This window comes from Guillardia theta (assembly GCF_000315625.1).
Source record: "Guillardia theta CCMP2712 unplaced genomic scaffold GUITHscaffold_14, whole genome shotgun sequence".
Taxonomy (NCBI): domain Eukaryota; class Cryptophyceae; order Pyrenomonadales; family Geminigeraceae; genus Guillardia; species Guillardia theta.
In genome coordinates this window covers 315,147-339,298 of record NW_005434660.1, presented here as the reverse complement: position 1 = coordinate 339,298, position 24,152 = coordinate 315,147, and the positions used below count along the sequence as shown (strand labels likewise).

Below are 24,152 nucleotides of genomic sequence, written 5' to 3'. Positions count from 1 at the left end.
GCGCAGGAAGAGAAGATGAGCGAACTAACAGTCATGCTGCACAAGCCGATCAACTGGATCTCTCAGAACTCTGACGCGACCTCCAAGAGAGACCGGCATCGCCTGGCCATCAAGTCAGCCCGACGATAGCACAACCACCCCAATGACGCCCGCCACAGGCTCCTCACGCTAGAGAATCAGAGCTCAGCGGACGTCGAGGTTTTTCCTAGCAGCTTACCCTTGCTCCATCCTCTGACTCTGCTTCTCAACCAGCACACACGAGCTTACTCCCGTGCTGTTGTTCCTTCAACCTTGACTGGCCTCGCATGCGCCGGACGACTGGATTTCGAGAGTGAAAGACTGGGGTGTGCAAACGTGTTATTAATCTGTTTTCCTTCAAGGTAGCGGCCTGTTGATTTTCACTCAAGATGGAGTAGTCGCAAGAAAACTGGTGCTACTCGACTCCCCTCGTTACTTGCGATCCGATGAGTGCATGAACAGATCGGACAAGAGTCAAAAATCGAGAAAGAGTATCACGTTACGGTTCACCCTTCAGGTAATTTTCTGTAGACTCCCGTGTCTCCTTTTTCCCTCAGCTTCCCTTCTCGTCTCATACCCTCCTCCAGTCCCATCCTCTTGCTTCCTGTTGCGATTCCAATCAGAATGAACTTTTGGAAGGTCAACTCAGCGACTTGACTCCTTCCATCCATCGTCTCCGGCACGGTCTCAGTCTCGATGGAAAGGCGCTGAAGCCAGCTCAAGTCGATGTTCTTGATGAGAGAATGTTTTCTCCATCCAATGACTCCATCACTCTGCGAATCGTGCTTTCCGAAGGGAGGTACCGGCAGGTCAGAAATGATCACCACTTTTGGATTAGAGCTAAACAAGCTCTGCCGCTGATCCACTCATAGATGTGGTTGTGACACTGGGCATGCAGATAAGGAGGATGTGCGCTCTTGTTGGGATGAAAGTGCTTCGCCTTCATAGGGTGAGAGTAGGAGATCTCTTTCTCGGGAACCTAGAGGAGGGGAAATGGAGAGAGATTGACCGCAGTATATTCCTCAACAAGTAAGAAAGAACTTCCAAAATCAGTTCCAGCGCGGCGGCGCGGCGAGGGCGGCAGCCCGGTTCTGCTCAGCGCGGCTGCGGCCGGCCCGGGGCCGCGGGTGGCAACTTAGTTAGTTAGCATTCTTGAAGTTCAAGTCCGTTTTCAATTCAATCAATCGGATGACGCCGGTCATGTTTGAAGTTTGATAGCGGCCGGTGTGGCGACTCATCAGTGACCGATGAGTAAAGAGACTGGCAAGTCTGCCCGGCGGGCCCGGGGACCGACCATCATGGCATCACTGAGTCACAGAGTCATGTCCGATTCAGTGCCCTGGCAAATCCCGCCGGGCCCGGGGCTCGGATCACCGATCGGATCCGCGGGGCCGGCCCGGGCCGCTGCCTAGAATCGGGCAGCGAGGCAAGCTCGCTTCAGAGGTGAAGGAGCAATGGCGGCTTGAGGAGGAAGAGCAAGGGACTGCGAAACGGGCAGTGAGATGCGAGTTGAGATGGTATGATTGGGACTCGTGAACAGAATCTGATAATGTGATGAAATATTTGCAAAGAAGCATTTTGAAACTAGCTACTAGTTTGAGAACGCCTAATTCTCTGTGATTGATGCTTGTTGGCGTTTTGCATTTATCTACATTTATTTGTTTTGCATTTAGTCAGGGTCTCGCATGCTATCTGACTGATTGTAAGTCACAGATATGTCGTGATATATCATTCTAAACGACGAACCTGTTAACGGGCGCCACCATAACGACGGGGGGCATGGAAAAACCTTCCGATGAGGCCAGAAACTTGCAAGACTCTGCCCATGAAGCGAAGTTACAGTGTTCAGAGTCATCAACAATCACAGGTCACCCAGAAGATGCACCAGAATCAGAGGGAAGTCCTTCCCAGCATGCTGGTCGATCAACGGAGGAAGGAGAGGATTGCAAACATGCTGGCGGCCCAGCAACCCTTGAGAGCAGCCAGCAGCGTGACGTGGGAGATATAACTCTGAGAATAGATGAGATAGAGCCCGGGCCTGATATTCTTGAGGTGAATGATGTCATCGAAGTCTATGTGGTGTGCCTGATGGATGCGGCCAGGCGAACGCTGGCAAGGTTCAGGCCCCGCTGTTTGTCAACTCCGTTGCGTTAGAGGCAAAGAAAAAGCCTTCGCTCTTCGGTGAACCTTCATCGATAGAACCCGACCTGGATCCAGAAAACCTTCAAACAGGGCAGATACTTCAAGTCTTGAGTCTGGGGAAGCTAAGATGGGGTCAAGATCCACAGGTACGGGACAAGCAGTGCATTGTTGACGCTGATTGCAACTGTAGATATTTTGTTGTCCATATTGCAAGCAAGAAGATTTTTCTGCCAACCACTACGAGCATACCCCGCTTTCATGGACAAGTGAGTTTCTGTGCACCTGACTGTGGCATTACTTAGCATGTCCAGGCGCTGGCATACTCTGTGCGATGGGCTGCTGGCTAGGCTGCTGTTTGATTCCTTTCTGCCTCGACAACCTGAAGAACGTGAGGCACACGTGCCCGTCTTGTGGCAGAGTTGTTGGCTTGCGGAGGTCTCAGCCCTACGTGATCATCTGATATCAATCTGACCCGTCTGCCGAGCAGGGCATGCGGGCCGTGTCAGGTTGGAACGCACGTGGTCTGCTGCTGCGGCAGGGATGATTTCTTAGAATATTTGCACGAGCTGGACGTCAACGTTGGGGGACGAGAAGCAGAACCGTGCCAGACGGGTCAAGCGCAAACCCAACTTCGTGTGTAGATTATAACACGGTACTGAATTTACTGCATGCACTCTTTCATCATCGTATCCTGGAGCCTCGGAGTCCGTGGCACCGGCGGCGTCATTAGGCTCGGAGCCTCGGAGCCTGAGAGGGACTGGGTCCGGCGGCACCCGGGCTGAGTGTGACTAGCCTCTGAGCCTACTGATCACTCACTCCGAGCTCGGGCGCCGGGCGCGGCGGCCGCCCGCCGGGCGGCCCGGGCCGGGCGGGGGGGCGCCCAGTCACATAGCGTTGCCTTTCTCAATTGACCTTGTAGCTCTAAAACGTTTCGCGGTGAGGGTGGTAGATTCAAATCCACGCATACCACGCCTCATGTGGGGGCGGGGTGGGTCTTCCGACCGTGTTCCGAATTCAAATCACGAAGAGCCAAGCAGGACTTTTTCAGGGGTAGGGTCTTCTTGAGTACAATTTCTTGGTACCAGTTAGTACAGTCCGAACCATGTGACTTTGGTACTCTTTTGATACCATTCGGGGTTCTCCCCTATGTATTGTACACACCCGGTACAAGTATAACCCCACTCCCATGAAAAATCTTCAAGCATGCTGGTGATTGCTTCATCCCTTGAACCTGGGGCCTGTCCGATCAAATCATATGGGCATACATAAGAAAACTGCAAGCCTGTATGTGGGGTCGGCCTGAACCATTCAATTCAAATGAGAGGGGGTGATGGAGGCGGGACTCCTTCGGATCCGAGAACCCCTCCGTTTGAGTCATTTTGGGTGGTGGGGTGGGTATGGAGCACCCTCAACTACCCACCTTTGAACGAGTTTGAAACTCTACAATAGGGGGTGGGGGTAACCCCCATTTCTCATTCCCCAAGCCCCCTCTCCCTGGACGAGCAAGAAGCGATGAAATGGTGCCTTCCTGACTCACCAGGATGAACCTTGATATTGAGAGACTTCGAATCCAACCCAACTGAGATAGAAATGAGATGAAGATCTCATATCATACCTGTAAGAGATGATCGAGCTTCTTTCTCAACTCTACAGGTTGGGCCAAGGTTTTGAATCATCCATCCTGCAATGGAATATGCACCCTAGGTTCAAACAATCCGCGGGTGTACTTGCAAATATTCTTCGAAGACAAGATGAAATTTTTATGATCAGGTAAGGAATTGATAATCGATACACCATTGAACAGAATCAACTCTGATTGACCCTTTATTCAAATTGCCGTAGGTTGCACGTTGCGCTCAAATGCATGACTGTGATTTGTGAGAAATTTGTATCCAGCTGTACCTTGAGCGACTTTTCTGTCTAGATATGTGTTCTCATGTCATCACTTGCTTTCAATTCTTCTAGTCTTACAGTCAGGATTCATGCACTTCACCTTTCTATGGAGGCAAGTCTTACATGCACTCAACCGTTCAACGATACATGAAGAGACGTTTGCACAGAAGATGACTGTTCCTGCCCGCATAGATGACTGTAGAGAACCGTTGTTGATCATGAATCACTATATCCATGATCATATTTCGATGATTTTTCCGTTTCGCTTCAAATTTTTCCTCGTTCATGATATTTTCACAAGGATTTCGATTGCACAGAAACCTAGTCAGAAATGAAACAATGTGCAGATGACGCCTTTGCGTATCAATAAATGAGACGTTCATCGGATCAATCCTGTCTTGGTGTCGCAATGCTACCGTGCAACTGTAGTGTTCTTGTCGCATGGCTCTACAGAGGAGTGCCTTGTTCAACAGAGCAAGCACTCGATGATTGCAATCGAGTCGCAAACACTGTGAATCAACAAACAGAATTGCACATTCAGGTTATCATATCTTTATTAGAAGAGTTACAATCAGGGTACAAGCACAACCGACCTCCCTGTAATCCTGAAGACGTTCCATCTTTTGCCTGGCGAGGGTGTATCTGCGTTAACCAAGAAGCATGTGACATGTGGCCACATCTTGAATGCTCTACGGTCAGGAATATCAGCATCTTCAAAACGGCTCTCTTGTTTGCTGTGACATCAACTGCTTGGTAGCGGTTCATCCGATGAACAGAATCTGATGCAAGTTCACACCAGTAATATTTACATGATGCATCAGTCAGTGTGATGAAATTGGTGATTTGCAAAATGTTTCATCGTTCCAACACATCCTTAAGAATTGGATGAAGAATCCTTCACGAACCACGGGACTTACTTGTCATCATTCGATTGTACTGAGGATCATCTTTGTTTCAAGCATCAACCTGCTCCGACCGTGACTGCTAAAATGCGCTGTAGATGTTCATTTAGAACTTTCTGTTGAGCTTTTCCTTCAGTTTTGCATGTTCTTCCATGCAGTGAGATGACCATGTCAATATTTTGCCTAGACCTGATCGACTCCCGAGTCCTGAACTTATCTTTGTTTGTGCCCATTTCATGTCACAACCTTTTCACATCGGGACAGTTCTGCGATGTGTCGAAAACCCCTTCGTATGCAGCCATTGTCTCGAGAGTTTTGTATGCTGGGCGGCTTACTGGTACGTCTACGTACTCCTGGATACCGGTTTGTAATATTGGTTGGGCACTTGCCAAAGTCTTCACCCGTTCATCAATCTCATACAAGTTGCCAAAGGCTGCAAATCATTCCAACCTGCATCAAGAACACGTCATTTGGATCTCTTCCCGTGATAATTTCGATGAAAAAAAAAGAGATAAATGCTCACCTGACTTGTCTTGCTCTGTCAAACGCTGCACATCCTCATATCTGTACGGCTTCGCAGAGTTCACAGTGGCGGGAAACTTTCAACATTGATATTTTTATTTTGATATTTGATATCGTATTGGCGATGCATCATGATTGAGCTTCGGAGGGCCAGCCACGCCTGTGAAGGCCATAATGGCCATCAAAGCTGACTTGCGATGCCGGGGAGCGTGACACACAAAGATTTCAGGCCGGAGGAGCGTGACACACAAAGATTTCAGGCCGAACATCCCCTCAATTTTCAAGTTGTTCCATGTAGGTTGGACTTGCTCCAAACTATATGGAACAACTTGAAACTTGGAGGAGCGTGACACACAAAGATTTCAGGCCGGAGGAGCGTGACACACAAAGATTTCAGGCCGAACACCCCCTCAATTTTCAAGTTGTTCCATGTAGGTTGGACTTGCTCCAAACTATATGGAACAACTTGAAACTTGGAGGAGCGTGACACACAAAGATTTCAGGCCGGAGGAGCGTGACACACAAAGATTTCAGGCCGAACATCCCCTCAATTTTCAAGTTGTTCCATGTAGGTTGGACTTGCTCCAAACTATATGGAACAACTTGAAACTTGGAGGAGCGTGACACACAAAGATTTCAGGCCGAACACCCCCTCAATTTTCACGTTGTTCCATGTAGGTTGGACTTGCTTGCGTGACACACAAAGATTTCAGGCCGAACAACCCCTCAATTTTCAAGTTGTTCCAAATATTTTTTGTGGCCCTGAATCATTTCGGGCGCACTGAGTGTTCCAAGTTCCGGCATGCCATGAGTCAGCGCCGCCCGGGGCTCAGGGCGCGGCAATGCCAGGCAGGCCAGCCTCCGAGTCGGACGCGGGCTCCGAGCCTCCGAGTCGAGTCCGGCGCGGCCGCAGCCCGGCGCGTGACACGGTCACCGTCGGCACTGCCGACTCTTAATGCCGGGATCAGCATGCCAGCCATGCCGCACTGCAGTGCGGCCAGTCCGATCAGATAGCCCCGCTGCCATCAGTTATGATTGAACACTGAAAACTCAAGGTCCGACGGCCGCGGCCGGGCGAGCCGGACTCTCCGGCGGACCGGTCCCAGGCTTCAAGGCTACCGGTGAGTCAACCGTTGAACGGTTGAACGGTCACTGACCCGGGTGAGAGTCAAGTTCCGAGCCAGGCGGCGGCCCCACGCGGCGGCAATGCCCGGCGGTACCGGGCAGTGGGCCGTCCGTGTGATGAACAGCGGCGGCGTTGCAATGATGCTTGAGTTTCATATTCTAGCATACCACTGTGACAGTCGGGAGTCACGTCTCATGTGCAGACGGTGCTGCCTCAATTCTCAGTGGTTTCGTGTCACAGTGTGCATTAAACTCGGTCTTGAGCAAGAACTGTCTTATACATTATACATTTATTATACATCGAGACGTGAAATTGAATAACTTCCTCGGAGGCTCTACGACAGAAGGAATAAGAAGTACTTGCTTGTGGACTTTGGGCTGGCATAGAAACAAATGCATTCATCAGGCCGCAGCATCGGCAACATCTTGCCCTGTGAGGTTTCTACGGCCAGCTCTCGCTCCTCGCGGAATCAAAAGGAGCAGGAGAAACTAGAGATGGCGCAGCAGATGGCGAAGAGGCGGATCATGTTGGGCGTCAGCAAGACGAACGCATCGGTGACAGTGAGGAACTCAGGGGTCAAATTCGAACGTCCAGTCAACCGCGCGGGAACTCGGGGATACCGAGCGCCCGAAGTGCTCATGGGCATGCAGTGCCAGACCACAGCAGTGGACGTGTGGGCTGCTGGGGTAGTACTGCTTACCCTGCTGTGCCGCACGACACAGTTCCAATGGTTCCAGCATAACGACATAGTCACGGCAACGATGGAGATCTCTTTGTGTACCTTGGAAGTGCGCTTGTCTGACTGTCTGAGCAGCTTGCGCATGTACATCAAGAGCATGGATGCTGTGTGGAAGCACAACTATGGGTATACGGGTCAGTACAGAGATAAGATCAGAGATGTTATCGAAGATTTCAAGCTCGACGTTAAGGTAAAATTGTTGTCGTCGGCGTTGTTGTATCAAGAGGATGAGGATGAGGGTGATATGGAGGAGGGAGGCCTGAGGTTGCTAACTTGATGTCATTCAGATTCCACCATTGGAACTGCATCTCAGCTATGCCCGCGGTTTCAAGCAAACATGGCGGACCTTGTCAAGCTCCCTGGGCGCGCATGCGGGATGCAAGGACTGGCTGGAGGTGGATGAGAAACATGCGATCTGGGACTTCCTCAACTGCTGCCTCGACATCGATCCCCGCACGAGGATTACGGCACTGGAGGCTCTGAAGCATCCCTTCCTCATTAGTGCTGTCAAGTAAACCGTCTCTACCCGTAGCTTTCTCCTTCCTCTCCTCTCATGTCCTCCTCGCCCTCCTGCCTTCCTCGCTAGTGGTCTTGAGTAAACAGTCTCTCCTCCGGCATCTCCTCTCGCAGCGATCAGGCATATCAACTAGCCTGGCCTCCCAGGCGTCCATTTCCCTTCCAACCCCTCCCCTCTCCTTCCCCCAGCCTCTCAAACTCCTCACCTCCTCACAAATGACACCGCCATATTACAATAGGTTGGGAGAAGCCTCAAAAAACGCAATCATGGCAAAGCAACAGGAAGTCTCTTGAAATATGTTTCATATTCAACCGACGAAGCATTCAGGTAAAGGAAGCTAGGGCGTCAACACAACAAGGAGAATCGAATTTCCTTTATGTCTTCGAAGGTTGCTTCTCTGATCGGTTCCCTTCATGTTTCCCTTCTTCTGGAAGTGAATAACCAGCACCTATAGCTGATGAGTGCTTTGGTACGCAAGTGCAAATTTCGATGCATACCTTTCACATTCAACCTACTATAGGTGTGATTCTCAGCCAAGAATTGAGCTGTTTGATCTCAGTACTTGCCTGGCACTTTCAGGAGTTAACATTGAGGGGCCATGGTCCTTGACTGCGCTCAGCAGCTGAGCAAACAGTCCCTGAGTACATTGGGAGTAGTGGGATAGGGAAGAGACCGGGGCAAGTGTGAGGTCGTTTACAAGTGTTTTAGATTGATACGAGAAGTTTGCACTACCCCCTACCCCTCAACACGGGCTGGAGGCCGTTGGAAAGATTCAAATCATTTGAATACCTACCCCGAGCCACCTCATGATTATTTAGTCAACTATACACGCCTATTCATATCAAATAGAGGAAGGTTTTGCTCAACATTGCCCTTCTCGTCTTGGATGGCCTGGCAACGAAAAAGGTACATAAATTGACGGAGCAAACATTTTTAGCTCAATTTTCTCTTGCCGCTTTAATTTGACTAAAACTACTATGAGAACCACCCTGGTTGACTGATCCGACAAGGATACGGAACGGCAACGCTATGCACCCGGTGACCCGCCTCCGGGAGTCACCGGGTCTCGGGCGCGGCCGGGCGCCAGCCTCACTGCCGCACGGTGGCCGCCCGGCAGCGGCTGAGCCCGGCCGCCGTGACTGCAGTGCGGCCGCCAACCGGCGCCCGAACTTCACGGTCCGCCGCCGATGATCGTCGCTGCTCGCCGCCACTGCCACGCCGGGCCCGGCCGGGTGGCGGCGAGCGGAGTCCCGGCCGGGCCCGGCCGCGCCCAGGACTCCGTGACCGTGCCTCCCGGAGGCGGCGGAGTTATCAGCACCGACTGATTTTTAACTTAACTTTGAGTACTAAAGACCGACGGTGTGACGGGACCGACCGTCCCGACAACCCGGCCGGGCGGGCCGGGCGCTGAGGGGAACGTCCCGGCCCCTGGGCAAAGCCGGAGCAAACAGCTAGTCTGAGTCGATGTCACCATTTTACAGACAGTGACCTGTTTACAACGCGCATCACTCTGCTTTGCTGACTTTTTGAGGGGTAAAGAAAGGAAATGATGACTGTAAGCATCATGGGTTAGCACCTACGAAGCTTTTCAAAGATTTCAAACTAGAACTGTTCGTCGAAGAGTGACATGAGATTGGAAAATTTACCACACATTCCCCTGTAGTAATTTACACAATACCTTACGTTAGTCTCTGCCGACCTCCCATCCTCACCTTCCTCCTCCTTCCTCCCTCACTACACACTAAAGTCAAAATGTGCAACCTGGTACACGGAGAGAGCTCTGAGAACAGGGCAAGCACTGTGAGCGCTGGCTGTCGGTCTTCTGAGCGGCACATGAGCAATGAAGGAGAAAATCTAGCCGGGTATGATAGTAAGAATATTATGAGCGACAAGAATGAGTCTTTGTGCACCGATGACAAAGTTAAGCCACGATTCTTCCATTTCTTTGAACATTCGCTGTATAATATACATCAGGAGAAGACTATCGATCGGTTTGGGAATCTTTCGGAAAAAACCTCTTATTCATTCTTCGTGTCGGCTGGGAAGGCAACCACGCCAGTTATTGATAGACTTGGGAATTTCGTTGCACAGTGAATTTCATTTAGAACATGGATTCTTTTTTTTCTGCCTTCACGCATGGAATTTATGACTTCCCCTTTTATGTAAATTAGCATGTTTCACGGAATAAACTATTGAATGAGATCCCAAAAGCATTTTCCCTCTGCAAACAGACACGTTCCTGCTCAGAGACGAAAGACTATAAAGTACTGACGACTCGAAGAAAGTCAGGACCAGAAGAGCATCCGTCCGTCATTGGCTCTATGTAGAGAAAGTTACTCGGCCTGTCGAAAGCGTCACAAAAGTCTCGATCGAGTGTACATACAAAGAAAAGATACCTCGTTCATCTGAATTGGAATTCTCTTCAGGATGTTGAAAGACAGAGATTCACGCTCTCTTCTTATCTTCTTAAGGCAAATTCAGCATGCATAAGGCGTCGTGACCCGCCACAGGGCGTGGACCCTCCCTAAACCCCCTTGATCTCATCAAGACATATCGACGCCGGGCTCCCATCACCTGCAGTGTCAGCCCCCGTCCTCTGAGTTCCAGTCTTTGAGTTTGAGCTCTTCGTTCCACATGTTGAGCTCCTGACCCCAGGCTTCCTCCATCAAGCCGCTCAGCCCGCTGTGATGGCTGGCCCGAGGAACAGCACAATCAGGGCAGGGAGCGTTCCCACCATCATGACACGTCTCTGGGAGGTGATGTCTCGAGGACGTCTCTTCCATCATCTCTCTCTCCACAGCGTCCGCCTCTGAGACGAGTGCGCTGACATCGATGCAATCCTGAGCCTCCTCAACTTCTGCTGTCCCATCTTTCCGTTCCTTCTCTCCTCCATTATCCTCTGTTGGCATGCGGCCCTGACTGAAACCCGAGACGTGAGCTCCTGCATTCCCTGGCGACTTGTCACAACCAGTCCATTGGTGAGCAGTGGCCGTTATCTCCTCCTCATTCCACAGCTTCATCTCCTCCTCAAGTCCGCCCATCAGGATCTCACAGTTGGAGTCAAGACCTGCACAGCTCATAAGGCAAGAAAGCCTCGATGCTGAGAAGCCTCACCATCTTCAGGAGGCAAGTGCCTGATCGCTGACGGAAAATTCTCCTTATCTGTATCTGTGCATTTGCCAGACCCAGGACATCCCCCCCTTAACCGATCAAAAGCATACCGTTCAGGAAGCTCCCTTGTGGTGAACCTGAATAGAGCGCTGTATGTTGTGTATGTTGTTACAAATTCTCCTCCTGCTCCTGCTCCTCGTACGGCTGCTTCTCCCCCTCCTCCTCCTCCCCCTCCTCCTCCTCCTCCAGCATCTCTTCTTCCTCTCGAGCTCGCCGCTACCAACAAGATCAGAAGCGACTGTGCCATTTTCATCGCTCTGTTTCATTGAGGCGAGCCTGCTGGTGTAAATGAGTAAACTTTCGCCTCTCCCGCCTCCCCGGTCACCATGGCGAGCCACCTGCCGGGCATGTCGGGGAAGCGAAGTAAGACGCGCGCGTGCACGTGGAGGGGGGGGGAGGGGGAATGGGGAGGAGGAGGAGGAGGAGAAGTTATATTGGCAGGAGGACGATTGGATTGTTTAGAAGATGGGGGATAGCATGCGAGGGCGTTTGAGAAAAAGTAGCTGACAGAGGGGAGGAAGAGGATGGGTTGAGAAGATAGGGGGATGAGATGGGAGCAGATGGTTTTGTATTTCCACTGATGAAACTCACATCTATGCAGGTTTCAAGAGATGGGACGACATCGAGGAACGAATGCTAGCGGAGGCGGTGAAGAACTTTGGGGTGAAGGTGAGGAGCCCACAGACTGCGAATTGGATTTACGATCCGATGTGATCATGAAGTGCGGCGATGGTTGTTGCAATGAGATATGTCGGATGTGTATGTGATGGTGATTGTGTCTCTGCTGTGCTTTCTGATGAAAAGCAATTCTTTGTTGAGGTGCTAAAGGTTCTCAACATGACGTTTGAACTTGCTACCATGATAGGGCTGGGAAAGGGTAGCGCAGGAAATGAAGACAGACAGGACATCGAAGCAGCTGTACGATCACTGGTGTGAACGATCCAAGGCAAGATGCTCCGACACAGTTGCCATGGCTTGCCTTGTGTCTCACCTGCCTACAGGAGTGCCTGGAGCTTCTTGAGAAACTCGGACCGGCCCCCCGGTACCACAGCTCTCTCACCTTTGCTGTTAGCATGACGGTCTGTGTGCGAACTCAGTGGATACCCGACAGCGATTGCTCGCAGAGAAGCGTGAGGGAGGAAGGCCTTAGACGGCTGCTGCTGTGACGCTACATGGCAGGGAGTTGAAGAAGAATCAACTCAAGAAGTCCACTAAACCATCGAGCGACGGCCTGACCCGAATTCCTTCTATTCGCTATCGCTACCATCCCTTTCAGGTTCCCATGCTGCCGTCTTGCTCGTGCTCCTGATCCTCTCCCACCAGAGGGACGACCGTCTTCGCCAAGTCTGCGAGGAGGCAGACTTCGAGAGGAAGAGAGAAGCCGTCGGGAGGTGTTGTCGTCGAGCAGAAGCCTCTGCTCGTGTTGACAAGGATGCAGATACCTGACGCATGTGAATCTTCTTGAGGAGGTCCTCAGCCCCGCAAGACCAGATGGAATGAACGACGAAGATGCAATGAAGGACGGTAGGAGACGAGGCGATGGCGTTCTTGTGCTGACAGTCGTGCAGACGAGGACAAGCTCGTGAAGACAAAGATGGAGGGGGGCAAGCTTATGGTGTACGACGAGCAGACGCTCAAGGTTGGAACTGCAGCTTTCCTCTTCCATTTGTTTGATAGCAGCTTTCAAGGCGCAAGAGGCAGTGACCAGTGGATTGTTGGACATCTTGAAGCTAGCAGAGTCGATGTATGCCTCCCACAACAACCTGCTCGACTTGCCCAGCTCCTCTCTCCTCCACAAGATCTGTCTTTCGTTTCTCCTTCCCTTCTTCTCCTCCTATTCACCGCTGCTCCTAAACTTCTCCCCCACTCTTCCAGCTTCAGATCCTTCTGTGACTTCTTGCAGGGGAACGTTGGACGAAGAGCCCAAGGGAATCAAAAGGGAAGAAGTGAAATCGACGGGCGATGAGAACGGGGGCAGCATGGGATGGGAGGGTAAGGGAAAAGTAGATACCTGACGCTAGTCAGTTTGACCATGCCATAGACTCCCCGTCGAAGCTGTTTGTGCCTGGAGAGTTGAGAAAGTTGAGCCAGGAGGAGGTGAGGACAAATGCCCTTCTTTCTATGACAAGTAATGTTGTCTTGCCAAGGTGGCGCAGGATTTCTTCAACACGACGAGTATGATATCACGATACGAATGGAAGACGATTGGGTTATGAAGGCGCGAATAAGAAGAATGTCCATCAAGGTGTAAGACGCTACTAAGAAGAATAAACAACGAGAGGAAGAGCCTTGGCGAATTATGAACAGACGCTGGTAAACAAGGAAGAAAGAAGGCAAGACAGGCCCCTTGGTCTTCTTTCATTCTCGTTACACCTCGAAGTGGTGGGGATCGAGAAGCCTCTTGCCGTACTCCCCCAGCGCCGTCACTCCCCTCACCTCGTGCTCCAACAGAGGCATCTTGACCACGTGAAAGTCTTCGTAGAGTTCCGCGATCTGCTCTAATGTCATAATTCCTACCCGACTCTTGCACACCTTCCCTTCCTCCCTCTCCTCCTCCTCCCTCTTCTTCTCCCCCTCCTCCTCCTCCCGTCCTCCTCAGCCCTCGTCCTCGTCCTCAGCCCTCGTACTATTCCTCGTCCTCCTCTACGTCGGCTCACTTTCTTCTCCCTTCATCATTTTTCATCCTCTTCTGCTCCACCACACCAAAAACGAGACCACGGCGACCAGGGTCACCTCCATCTCCTCTACCTCCTTCACCCTCTTCCTTCCCAAGTTCCCCTCCCTTGCTCGCTATCGTCACCTGGTCGAGATACTTCTTCTGCATTTGCATCCTGCTGTCGATCTGTGCCAGGCAGACAGTCTTCACTGCCTCCTCCGAGATGCCGTGCTGCTCCGCAAGCTCCCTCCTCCTCGCAGGGCTCAGCAGCTGGACGAGCTGGTTGACTATGATGACCCTCGTGTCCATTCCTGGCGTCACATTTTCAACAAGGCGAGAGAGAGGGGGAAATGAGTTAGGTAACAGGAGGGATAGAGGAGGGCAGACAGGCTGGGGTGAAGAAGGAACGTGGAGAATGGTAGGGGAGGGAGAGAGGGTGGAATAGCATTGCAGAGAGTTGAAAGGGCACCTTGTTTGGCAAGTTCTTGTACGAGCCTCTCGGTCTCGTAGAGGGAGAGAAATTCTGCGATGCAAACACAGACAAACGTTGTTTTCTCTGGATCTTTGAATTGCACGTTGACCTCCTACAAGATGCAAGAATGAACGAAACGGAAGGAGACAAGGAGAGGAATCGAGATTGAGGGGAGGGCGGGGAAGGGACGTGAAGGGAGCAAGGGCAGGGATAGCGTATCAATGGAGAGGAGATCAGTCGGCTTGAAAGACCTCAATGAGCTGCTTCATGCTCTCTAGCCTGCTGAACATGTCTTCATCGGACCCCATGCTCGCTCCCATCATTCCCTGCATTGCAGCAAACATTCCGCCAAACTGAGCCTTCATCGTCACCAGCTTCGATAACGCTTTCTCCATGAGCTGAATAATCATCAGACAAGGCAGCGCCTTCGATCGTTGTGATTGCTTTCTCAAGCAACTCTTCCCCCTTCCCTCCCTCCCGTCCCCGCCCCCCCCCCCATCCCACGCACACGCATGCCCCTCCCATCCCCTGCTCTACTCGCTCTCTTATACTCCGACTATCTCCAGCATCGTCAGCGTCTGTCTCCGCTAACACATACAGCAGCGCTCCCATTGAGCATCGGAATATCTCACCGTGGGGAAGGACAGCAATCGGAGGGTGTGCCCTGTAGGAGCTGTATCGAAGACGATACAATCGTATTCCTGACGCGACTTTGTCATCGACCATGGTTGTCTCCATGAGCACCACGCACAAGGGAGTGAACTTGCCGCAACAGCTCTCCGAAGCTGATGGCCTCGTCGATCCCCTGAGGCGGTGCATCATCTCAATCACTGCAAGAGCAGGAGGGGAAGGAGTACCGGGATGCTGGTTGAGAGACTTGACAAGAGGCCACTCGACTGAGCTCCCATCCCAAGAACGTCTCCTGCCGAGAATCATCCGCAAAGTGCGATGACGTCACAGGAGCCTAACCCTCAGCAGCCTCGAAGGAGGGATCAATCTCCATCGCGTACAGGTTGTCGAACCCATTGATCTGATCTCAACCTCATCCAAGAGTTGTCATCAAGAGCTTTCAAGGCACCAAGGTCGGAGTCTTTGTCAGCTTCTGGTCAAAAGCGTCTGACAAGTTGTGCGCAGGGTCCGTGGAAATAACCAGCACAGACCGTCTGCGTGAGAAACTGATCACAGGACGACGATGTGGCTTGAGCTGATCTCTTACCTGACACGTGCAAGCAAGATTGCCAAAGAGCTCGAGCTCGTTGTTTTGCCCACTCCACCCTTGAGACATCCTTAGCTACGTTGAGGACAAGTCACAGGAGTCAACCTTGCCGCCCACGAAGATCCAGCGAAGACTTTTCTGATCGAGGAGAGTCTTTTAACATCGTCAGTTCCCCGCAATCACTTCCCATGGCGCCCGGCCGCGATCTAGCCACCACACTCATCTGATCCTCTGATCTCTTTGACACTGCCGGTCTCACATCCGGAACCATCTATAAAATGCAGCAACCCCTTTCGTCTTCACATCCTCCCCCAAATCCCCTTCTCTCTCCCTCTCTTCAGGAATCTCATACTGCAGTCCTCACACATAAGAAGTACGCGTGGCTCTCTCTCATCGTCACACCACTAATGGCATAAGAGAGTTTGCACTATCGCAACTCTCGTTGAGGCAGCCTTCTTCTTATTCTTACTGCCCTTGGCTGTCATGATCATGTTTGGAACGCTGCCCGAGTCCAGATCGATCTTTGAAACACTCGATCTCGCACGAATCTGAAGACTTCCTATCTCTGATCCTTCCTTCCTCCCGTTCTGCTCTCGTTCACTCCCCCGATCCCCTGCCCTTTGTCGAAGAAGAACAGGTCCTCTCCAGGCTTTCTGCTTCCACTCCTCCTCCTCCTCCTCCTCCTCCTCCTCCTCCTCCTCCTCCTCCTCCTCCTCCTCCTCCTCCTCCTCCTCCTCCTCCTCCTCATGTGCATTCATCCTATCCCGAACCACATCCTCTTGCTGTTCCTATGCCTCTCGTCCTCCTCCTCACTGCCTCTGATCATCGTTCTTGCCTGCACGGTTGGTTCGTACTCCGCCATCGATCTCTTCCGATGTCGGGGGCACAGGCAACAGACAGACAGGTCGTGAGTGCGGTACCAAGGTGGGGTAGAAAACTATGTCTAATGTAGGGGTCCTGTAATTAGTTTCGGCCCTTGCAGGAGTAGGTGGGGTGGTTGCTCCTAGAGTTCGTTGGAAATGGACAACGTAAGTGTTTGATGGAACCGGCATGTATGCGGGTTGGGGGCAGGCAGGAAGGGGGAAGGAGGTGGAGGTGAGGTGAGGTGAGGTGAGGTGAGGTGAGGTGAGGTGAGGTGAGGTGAGGTGAGGTGAGGTGAGGTGAGGTGAGGTGAGGTGAGGTGAGGACAAAGGGGAGGACAAAGGGGAGGACAAACGGGGAGGACAAAAGGGGAGGACAAAAGGGGTGGATAGATTGATGGACTGATAGAGAGGCCAGGAAATGTGGAGCAGAGATCAAGTAGATCAAATGAGTTTTGCAAAGTGACGAAGTTTCTTCAAGGCGAAGGCCGTCGATGGCGAGCTCGGGGCAGTGCCTTTCACGAAGGAGAGATTGCTCGGGAAACACGTCAAGCCTCGGATAGGACAACTAGTCAAGATGTCCGAGCAAGGGCTGCAAAGAAGAAGAGATGCGGGTAGGGCCGATCCAAGCAGAGGAGGAATCGGAACTGTGGTCCGTGTGAATGCAAATTGGACTTGCGGTGAGATCTTGCGGAGGAGCGACCTCGTTTTCTCATGACGATAGTTCAGATGTTAGATGGCATCTGACCAATCAAGTACGTGAAGGATATTCTACGGGAACTGTCAACGCTGGTGGGCACACGCGAGCGTTTCACTTGGCCCTTATTGATTCCGATACCATATTGCCGCCATCGCAACGTGACCGCAGCGCGAACAATGCTTTGGAGAGTCAACGGGAGAAGTTTCACTTGCCAATGGACCATCAGGAGGTGATGAATTGATTGGTTTTCTGTGTAGCCAATAATCTCTTTGCTTGGTTTTCTGTGTAGCCAATAATCTCTTTGCTTCTCTTTGTTATGATATTTCTGCAAATAGTCGATAATGTAAACAGGAATTTTTTGTTGTGAATACAGAAATTATGAGCATACACTCTAGTTATGAGAAGCTGTCGCAGATGCTATCGGAAGTCATGGAGAGTTCGAGTGAGCCTTCCCCGATTATTTACAGAAAGGAGAGCAGTCTAGATCACCAGACCTCGCACTGCCTGTTTTCTTATGCCCAAACCTGATCAATGTGAGAAGACGATCACACACTGGATCATTACCTTCTAGCCTTCATGTCTGCGAGGGCCAGCTGAGTGTCACTCACCTCGCCAGCGTGCAACCTTTGATCAACAATAATACCTACAGAGATGATTTCAACACACTTGATTGGATTCAGGAACAATCGCTCACGATTCATGATTTCTTGCATTGGCATGACTTTCGCCATGGGATCAGATGTCAAAATATTGAACATGCTGTAAAGCTCAAGTAAGATATTCACGGTGTCAAAAGAGAAACCTTGAACGCATTTTCTTGCTATTTGTCGCTAAAGCATCGTGATTCCTAGATTCTCATTTGTGTCTCTCCTCTCCTCTCACCGTTCCCCTCAAATCTTATGCTTTCTCGCTTTGCCTTAGCTTCTATCAATCCATCCCCTACCCATCCATATCCTATCAACCCATCTTCCACCGATCCATCCCCTATCCATTTGTCGCCAAGTTTCCTATCAACCAATCTTCTATCCATCCCCTAGCAACCCATCTTCTCATTTCCTTTCGATCCATCCTCAATCTATCCATCTTCTATCAACTCATCCTCTATCCATCTACCTTCTATCAATTTAACTCCAATCTATCCATCTTCTACCAACTCATCCTCTATCTTCGTCTTCTCTGTAAAATAATCTCACATTTCCCTGCCAATCAGTTTCTTCCTTCCCTGCCATTAGCAGCAGGATTTCTAATTCCGGTTCGTTGCTCACTTTCAGTCGGTCATCGGAGGGCCCGCCCGGCGGCCGGAGTCCGATCCGGCCGCGGGCCCGGCCGGGCCGCGGGCCGCGGGCCGCGGGCGGCCCAGTGGCACTCGGAACTTAGTTCCGCGGCGTGGCACTGCGGCAAACGGCCGAGCACTGAGGGGCCGCGCCGCGGGCCGGGGGCCGTTCTGCACATGATGAGGGTCACACGTCACCGGGGCGTGCGGCAGTGACGGCCGGCCGGGGGCACGGGGCCGCCGCAGTAGGGCGCGAGTCGTCCGCCGTGGCCCACTGGTGGCAGTGCGGCCCGCGGCCCGGCGTGTCACCGGCGGCGGCCGCCCGGCAGTGCCACGCCGGGTGACGGTGCTGAGCATCGGAGTCACAACCCGGCCGGCGGCCCGGCCGGGGCGGACGGAGCCTGTTCGGCGGCCCGTTAGCCGCCCCCCGTCGGGTCCGCCGGCACTGGACGCGGCAGCCGCGGCAGCCGCGGGCCGGCAGTGCGCCGGCCAGTGACGGTTGCACTGAGACCCCGGCGAGTTGCAATGTAACTGCCGCTACCGTATCATCACTCGGAGGCCTTGCTGAAAAACAACCCAAACGCATCGATTCGCTGTACCACCCACCCATCGATCATTACAGGATCTTCCAACTAGTACCCACTTTTCTAATGAGATTTGCACCGGTGTTTGAGGACCCGTACCTCGTGATTCCTGACCGGACCCGGTTATATGGTGTGGGAATGGCCGCTAGTCACTGGGGGATTTGGGCTGAGATGAAGGGGCAGAGGAAGGAGAGAAGTGAGCAGGAGAGGAGAGATTCAACTCTCAGACCATGGCCTCAGAGATAGTCGAGCTGTTCTGGCATTGATGTTTCTCGAAGAGCGTGCAGTGAGGGTCATTAGATACTCGTCGATAGGTACGGGTCGAGAATGATAGTTTGGTTACGTCAAGAAACAAACACGTGAAATGGTCTCTTCCTTGGTTTCGTTTATCATATATTGCTTGAAATGTTGAATGCCATGAAATGTGCTTGTTTTCTTAGATTTCTCGTCAACGTATGAGAACAACATGTGTTTTCGTTGGTTTCTAGACGTGACCAATGTCTCAGGCTCGATACCTCCTTGACCTGCTAAGGTCGTAAGAATGAAGTTTTCCTCCGCATTCTCGATTGTTGCTACAATCACTTTGTTGTTCTGCTCACCGAGCGACTCGGTACTGTTATCCTCTCTTAGGATCGATCGCTATGTTCCAACCAAGGACATCACTGGAGGAAGGAGCCTCCTTGAATCCGCTCTGCCGGGACCCAACCACCCATCTCAGAATCAGCTGAGACTGAGAGGAGGAGGGAGGCAGCTAAAGATTGCTCTCTGTGCATGGGTAAGGGCAAGCTCTTCGCTCTTGACTTCAGGAAGTGACATGAACTTTGATTCCAGGAATCTCTACATACCATCGCTGGTGTGGAATCGACCTCGTCCTTGTGTTGTGAGCTAACAGCTGTTGGAAAGTCGGAGGAGTCGCGCCGCACGTCACAGAGCTTGCAGCAGCTCTTGCTCGCAGAGGACACGAGGTGATCTTGAGTGGTATCTGCTTATCAGAGTCTGTCTGTGACTGAGCGACCAGGTGCATCTTTTTGCTCGGGCCAGCGGGTAGGGGAGAAGCTTGAAGGTTGGGAGGATGGATGATGGAGAGTTGGCAGGGCTGGAGAGAGCTACGAGATTGTTCATGATGTCCACATACACAGAGTGCCGATCGAGCTCGACGAGGTGAGATTGAATGGTTTTTCAAGAGGAGTTGAAACACGAAGCGCAGGACTTTGTTTCCGAGTGCAACAACATGTGCAACTCGTTTGTCTGGTTCATCAGAGAGTCGGAAAATTTCATGCAGGTCCATCAAAGAGTTCGGTGAGGTAGAATGTGTTTGACGTGCCAACAGGCTCACTTCGATATCATTCATGCTCACGACTGGCTCGCTGCCAAGACAATCGTGCAGGTAAGAGAGAGATTGCTACATGACAATGAGCATCGTGAATGTAAGAGGAGATAAAGATAGTGGCGTGACAGGAAGTGGTCAAGAAAGAGACAAAGGTAGATGTAGATGTAGGGAAAGACATCAAGGTAGACTATGAATGTCATAGAAGCAACGAAGGATTTTTATGATTGCGATGGCGATGTATTTGACAAATGTATCAGTTACAGAAGATTGGAAGGAAAACAATCTTAACCTGCCACTCGACAGAGTTTGGACGATGCGGTTGTTTGGAGTGTTTTGATTTTGTGATTTCAACACTGAGCGACAAGCAGGAAACACTCACTTCGATGGACAAGCAGCTCGGATCAGAGCGATCGAGCAAGAAGGGTGAGATGGGGAGAGAATGGAAGAAAGGGGGAAAGCGAAGCAAGTCGAAAGGGACAGCAGACGAGGAAGGGAGGGGGGAGGAGATGAAGGATGTTACAGTTGCGACCATGCGGATCGCGTCATCGCAGTGTCTGGTCGACTCTGTGATGAAGTAAAGTCCTTATATCACTGCGACAACAAGCTGAGGATGGTGAGATCAATCTGCCGCCTCTGAAGGCGACGTGCTTCCGTTCTTGTACTGAAATGTCTCCAGGCGTACAACGGAATTCAATTGCACAACTTCGATGGGATGATTGATTGTGCAGACGTCAAGGGGAGGTAAGAATTCGTGGAGACTTGAAGTAGTTTGCGGAGAATTCTAAGACTAAACTATGTCAGGTATGGCATTGGAGCCTTTCAGCCGACGATTCTGTTTGTTGGTCGACTTGTCGTTCAGAAGGTGAAATCACTTGAGAGAGACAGAGAATTCGTGGTGGCCGTGGCTGTTGTTTGGTTGTGCTGGCGATAGAGTAGTAGCAGTAGTAGTAGGAGGAGGAGGAGGAGGAGATTGTGGTGGAGGGCGAGGGTGAAGACAAGGAAGGGGTGGAGGTGGAGACGATGGGGCGAGATGAATGATACTGTGGAGGGGTTGAAGGCAAGAAAGAGATGGTTGCTCGAGTTTGCGATGCCAATATTCTCTAGCCTGATTTCTTCTCAACAGGGGCCAGATGTCTTGCTTGAGGCCATCCCAGATATTCTATCGTGCAGAAACGGTCATCACAAGAACCTCTCTCCTCGCTTGTGTTTTTCTCGCCTCCTCTCCTTTCATCATTCAATGTTCTCATTTTCAGATGTTGTTCTCATCATCATCATCATCATCATCATCTTTATCATGGCAATGTGCTCTGATGTGATAATGAATCATGATCTTATCTCTCAATCATGATTATCTTCATCGTCTTTCTCAACTTGTTCTCCTGTTATGGACATCTTCTCTCTCTCCTCACCGTGCCATCAGATGCTGTCGTCATCTTCGTTGGAGACGGTCACATGCGGCCGGATCTGGAGAACAGGCAGCAGAATCGTTGGGATTCATACACTTCCTCCTCACAAATTTGAGCAGGGCACGAGAATTGAACGTTGGCCATGCAGTCCGCTTCCTTGGTACCATGTCAGGAACTCCTTTGAAGGTTTGAGAATACTCCCCACCTTTTTCTTCTTTCCCGTTTGTCTTCTTGCTCGTCCCTCAATGATTGTTCCCCACTTCTTTGTTTTGTCGCACCTCCTTCCAACTTCTCTTACCACACTTGCACTTCCTTGCAGCTTGTTCAATGCTGTTCCTTTTGTCTTTTTGGTTTCCACAACTCTCGTTGATTTCTCATCCTATCTGTTTCTTTGCAGGATCTTCTCAAAGCTACAGACATGGTTTGCGTGCCTTCTCGCAATGAACCCTTTGGCATCGTCGTCCTTGAGGTTCTTCTCGCTCTAGCTCTTGCTGTCTCCATTCCTTCCTTTGTGTCCTCCACTTTGTCTACTGCTCGTCTTCTCTCTTTTCATCTTCTCCTCCGTTGGCTCGTTCACTCTAGCCCTCCTCCTCCTCCCTTGGTTTGTCCACTCTTGCTCCGACTAGTTCTCTCTCGACCAGGCCTGGGCTTGCGGCAAGCCAGTGGTTGTTACGCAGAGTGGAGGGCCGGGAGAGTTTGTCAGGTGAGGTCACGTGATTACGGGCAGGCTGTTGCTGAAGAACATGACAGGCACGGGGAGGATGGGTACCACGTGTACAACGAGGTGAGCGGAGAGGAGGCTGGAAGCTGCTCCTGCTCTGCCCTGATCCTGCTGCAGCCCAACAGTGTGGCCTGGGGGGTGAAGGAAGTCTTCAGCAACTTTGATCGAGCAAGGGAGATGGGAATGAGAGGAAGGGACAGGTGAGAAGAGGGCTGGCGGTGGCGCTACTTACTTCGAGGCAAGGTGCGAACATGAGTTCTCATGGGACAAGATTGCGGAGACGACCGAGAATGTTTACTATGAAGTTGCTTGAAGCCAGCCTATCATTGCATTGACATGATGCACAAGCTAATTTCCAGTTATGCTCTACAGGATGGTGGAGGTCAGAGAGTAAAGATAGTGGGATGCAAAGAACGACAACACGGACAAGATCACTTGCACTTGAGGCCTTAGTTTATCACCGATTAACCTAACTTAAGTGACTACGATTACAATGATGCACAACTCCGAAGGGTCCTCCGTGTTCTAGCAGAGTTCGAAGTCTGCTCCTGAGGCTATGTGCAGCCTCTTGCTTGCGGTGGGAGGAGCTTGCCTGTGGCATGATGACAGGTCGTCTTGGAGATACCGTGACCTCGTCACGTCACTCTTCCGATTCCTCGGAGTGTCGCAGGGAGTGCAGCCCTTGGGGCTCGAGACGTTGTCAGGAGTCTCCGACCCTGACAGGATGGAGGGGGAGATTTCCAGCTCCTCCGAAAACGTGTCGGCATGCAACCTCTTTCGGCCTGCAGAGGGTTTCCTTGCTGCCTTGGTGGAGTCGACATCATCTGGAAGCAGGGAGCCGTTCAGAGATCGGCATAACAACAACACACGAGAACAAACCTTCAGGATCTTCTTCCGAGTCCTCTATGATGCGAGCGCGGCATTCTTCTATCTGTTGCTTCGTGAAGCATGCTTCCAGCGACATATAGACCATCTGAGCGAACCGATTCTCGTCCGACATGTAGTCGTTGAGACCCAAGAAGTCGTGGAGAGGGATGATTGTATCAGCTGCATAAAAAATGAGCCCCAAATGGATACAAATCGTGTCCGTACCCATTCTGTTGTTGTCGTATCCGTCTATGTTGGTGTTTGATGCAAATAGAGATGTCCAGATCGATTGAGACCAGATTGCATACAGACGATCGGTAGCGAGATATTTTGATGAGCTTGAGATAAGCTCACAGAAACGTCCAGTAGATACTGACGTCCAGGGTCTTTTTATGTGTGAAGTCTACGGAGATAAAGGGATGGGGTGAAAAAGGGTAAGAGTCTTCTACAGAGTTTCTGAAAAGCAGCAAAGATTGTTCTGCAAACGGAAAATCAGTATCTTTGAATGAATATCTTTAGTTGTTCACTGGAACACGCCATGCAATACCTCCATCTCTGAAATAATATCTGACAGTCTACCAATTGCTGATCTACCATCTGCTTTCAATATTATCTATGTCTCCCCAGCCGTATTTTGTATTCTAGTTGCCTCGTCATCTTAGTCTTCTCTTCTAACATCCTTCCTCGACGAATATCAGGTCAACATGTTTGTTAGACCTCGCACTACTTTCTCTTCGTCGTTCTTTCTCTCCATGTCTCCTTGCGCTACGAAACATCTTTGCAACTTATTTATCCCCTACTCTCCACCACCCACCTAAACCCCTCCAATGGTTTACCCCCACCCCTCAAACAAGTCCAAATACGTGGAAATGGACCCGTACTTCTTACGTACCCACCACATGAAGTCCTGGAGAACCAACCAACAAAAACATCAACAAACTGACCACCCTACCCCCTCTGGTTCTGATTTATTTCCTACCCACCGTCCGTAATAGGGAAATAACCCCTCATTCCCGATTCCAACTGGATATGTACCC

At 51.2% G+C, this 24,152-nt stretch overlaps 11 protein-coding genes across 11 annotated transcripts; 5 read left to right on the top strand and 6 right to left on the bottom strand.

Annotated features, from left to right (window-relative positions):
- Window positions 1-384: 384 nt before the first annotated feature.
- GUITHDRAFT_151167 (hypothetical protein) lies at window positions 385-1,191 on the bottom strand. The gene is made up of 4 exons (XM_005837407.1): window positions 917-1,191; window positions 658-827; window positions 481-535; window positions 385-430 (listed from the first exon to the last, which is right to left on the bottom strand). The coding sequence occupies exons 1-3, from the start codon at window positions 962-964 to the stop codon at window positions 532-534; spliced, it is 222 nt and encodes a 73-aa protein (XP_005837464.1). The 5' UTR covers window positions 965-1,191; the 3' UTR covers window positions 385-430; window positions 481-531.
- A 266-nt stretch (window positions 1,192-1,457) lies between these two features.
- On the top strand, window positions 1,458-2,747 carry GUITHDRAFT_151166 (hypothetical protein; the record flags this gene model as incomplete). Its single annotated transcript, XM_005837406.1, has 6 exons — window positions 1,458-1,535; window positions 1,726-2,070; window positions 2,121-2,306; window positions 2,351-2,426; window positions 2,472-2,595; window positions 2,648-2,747. Coding segments are annotated over exons 2-6 (716 nt in total), but the record flags the coding sequence as incomplete, so codon positions are not given.
- A 2,174-nt stretch (window positions 2,748-4,921) lies between these two features.
- GUITHDRAFT_151165 (hypothetical protein) lies at window positions 4,922-5,688 on the bottom strand. The gene has a single exon (XM_005837405.1). It carries the CDS (start codon window positions 5,186-5,188, stop codon window positions 5,015-5,017), a length of 174 nt encoding a protein of 57 aa, XP_005837462.1. The 5' UTR covers window positions 5,189-5,688; the 3' UTR covers window positions 4,922-5,014.
- Window positions 5,689-6,995: 1,307 nt separating this feature from the next.
- GUITHDRAFT_103714 (hypothetical protein) lies at window positions 6,996-7,857 on the top strand (the record flags this gene model as incomplete). Its single annotated transcript, XM_005837404.1, has 2 exons — window positions 6,996-7,532; window positions 7,630-7,857. 2 exons carry the CDS (start codon window positions 6,996-6,998, stop codon window positions 7,855-7,857), a joined length of 765 nt encoding a protein of 254 aa, XP_005837461.1.
- A 1,743-nt stretch (window positions 7,858-9,600) lies between these two features.
- On the top strand, window positions 9,601-10,060 carry GUITHDRAFT_151163 (hypothetical protein). Its single transcript, XM_005837403.1, has one exon. It carries the CDS (start codon window positions 9,612-9,614, stop codon window positions 9,951-9,953), a length of 342 nt encoding a protein of 113 aa, XP_005837460.1. The 5' UTR covers window positions 9,601-9,611; the 3' UTR covers window positions 9,954-10,060.
- A 381-nt stretch (window positions 10,061-10,441) lies between these two features.
- GUITHDRAFT_103713 (hypothetical protein) lies at window positions 10,442-11,078 on the bottom strand (the record flags this gene model as incomplete). The annotated part of the gene is made up of 3 exons (XM_005837402.1): window positions 10,442-10,926; window positions 10,974-11,027; window positions 11,066-11,078. 3 exons carry the CDS (start codon window positions 11,076-11,078, stop codon window positions 10,442-10,444), a joined length of 552 nt encoding a protein of 183 aa, XP_005837459.1.
- A 278-nt stretch (window positions 11,079-11,356) lies between these two features.
- On the top strand, window positions 11,357-13,246 carry GUITHDRAFT_135150 (hypothetical protein; the record flags this gene model as incomplete). The annotated part of the gene is made up of 12 exons (XM_005837401.1): window positions 11,357-11,393; window positions 11,632-11,699; window positions 11,859-11,960; window positions 12,032-12,072; window positions 12,210-12,306; window positions 12,354-12,421; window positions 12,469-12,554; window positions 12,599-12,669; window positions 12,719-12,774; window positions 12,934-13,022; window positions 13,072-13,127; window positions 13,178-13,246. 12 exons carry the CDS (start codon window positions 11,357-11,359, stop codon window positions 13,244-13,246), a joined length of 840 nt encoding a protein of 279 aa, XP_005837458.1.
- A 151-nt stretch (window positions 13,247-13,397) lies between these two features.
- GUITHDRAFT_66986 (hypothetical protein) lies at window positions 13,398-15,530 on the bottom strand (the record flags this gene model as incomplete). Its single annotated transcript, XM_005837400.1, has 11 exons — window positions 13,398-13,592; window positions 13,963-13,997; window positions 14,156-14,270; window positions 14,410-14,556; window positions 14,791-14,859; window positions 14,910-14,963; window positions 15,016-15,077; window positions 15,128-15,188; window positions 15,237-15,321; window positions 15,375-15,433; window positions 15,480-15,530. Coding segments are annotated over 11 exons (933 nt in total), but the record flags the coding sequence as incomplete, so codon positions are not given.
- A 1,861-nt stretch (window positions 15,531-17,391) lies between these two features.
- Window positions 17,392-17,964, bottom strand: GUITHDRAFT_103710 (hypothetical protein; the record flags this gene model as incomplete). Its single annotated transcript, XM_005837399.1, has 5 exons — window positions 17,392-17,458; window positions 17,499-17,577; window positions 17,629-17,693; window positions 17,737-17,764; window positions 17,817-17,964. 5 exons carry the CDS (start codon window positions 17,962-17,964, stop codon window positions 17,392-17,394), a joined length of 387 nt encoding a protein of 128 aa, XP_005837456.1.
- A 1,598-nt stretch (window positions 17,965-19,562) lies between these two features.
- On the top strand, window positions 19,563-22,561 carry GUITHDRAFT_103709 (hypothetical protein; the record flags this gene model as incomplete). Its single annotated transcript, XM_005837398.1, has 18 exons — window positions 19,563-19,566; window positions 19,695-19,756; window positions 19,810-19,835; window positions 19,886-19,952; window positions 19,999-20,073; window positions 20,122-20,178; window positions 20,250-20,303; window positions 20,379-20,439; window positions 20,490-20,544; window positions 20,644-20,734; window positions 20,798-20,862; window positions 20,923-21,036; window positions 21,647-21,713; window positions 21,925-21,996; window positions 22,154-22,230; window positions 22,278-22,311; window positions 22,366-22,448; window positions 22,492-22,561. 18 exons carry the CDS (start codon window positions 19,563-19,565, stop codon window positions 22,559-22,561), a joined length of 1,134 nt encoding a protein of 377 aa, XP_005837455.1.
- A 124-nt stretch (window positions 22,562-22,685) lies between these two features.
- GUITHDRAFT_151162 (hypothetical protein) lies at window positions 22,686-23,789 on the bottom strand. The gene is made up of 3 exons (XM_005837397.1): window positions 23,341-23,789; window positions 23,128-23,295; window positions 22,686-23,072 (listed from the first exon to the last, which is right to left on the bottom strand). The coding sequence occupies exons 1-3, from the start codon at window positions 23,342-23,344 to the stop codon at window positions 22,774-22,776; spliced, it is 471 nt and encodes a 156-aa protein (XP_005837454.1). The 5' UTR covers window positions 23,345-23,789; the 3' UTR covers window positions 22,686-22,773.
- Between the last annotated feature and the right edge of the window lie 363 nt (window positions 23,790-24,152).

Bases quoted from the DNA above. Each gene is read 5' to 3' on its own strand.
- GUITHDRAFT_151167 (XM_005837407.1), bottom strand. From the start codon at position 964: ATGAAGGCGAAGCACTTTCATCCCAACAAGAGCGCACATCCTCCTTAT. The intron at 828-916 runs CTGCATGCCCAG...ATCATTTCTGAC, and splicing joins AGAGCGCACATCCTCCTTAT to CTGCCGGTACCTCCCTTCGG.
- GUITHDRAFT_151165 (XM_005837405.1), bottom strand. From the start codon at position 5,188: ATGGGCACAAACAAAGATAAGTTCAGGACTCGGGAGTCGATCAGGTCT.
- GUITHDRAFT_151163 (XM_005837403.1), top strand. From the start codon at position 9,612: ATGTGCAACCTGGTACACGGAGAGAGCTCTGAGAACAGGGCAAGCACT.
- GUITHDRAFT_151162 (XM_005837397.1), bottom strand. The intron at 23,073-23,127 runs GTTTGTTCTCGT...CCCTGCTTCCAG, and splicing joins CTCGGAAGAAGATCCTGAAG to ATGATGTCGACTCCACCAAG.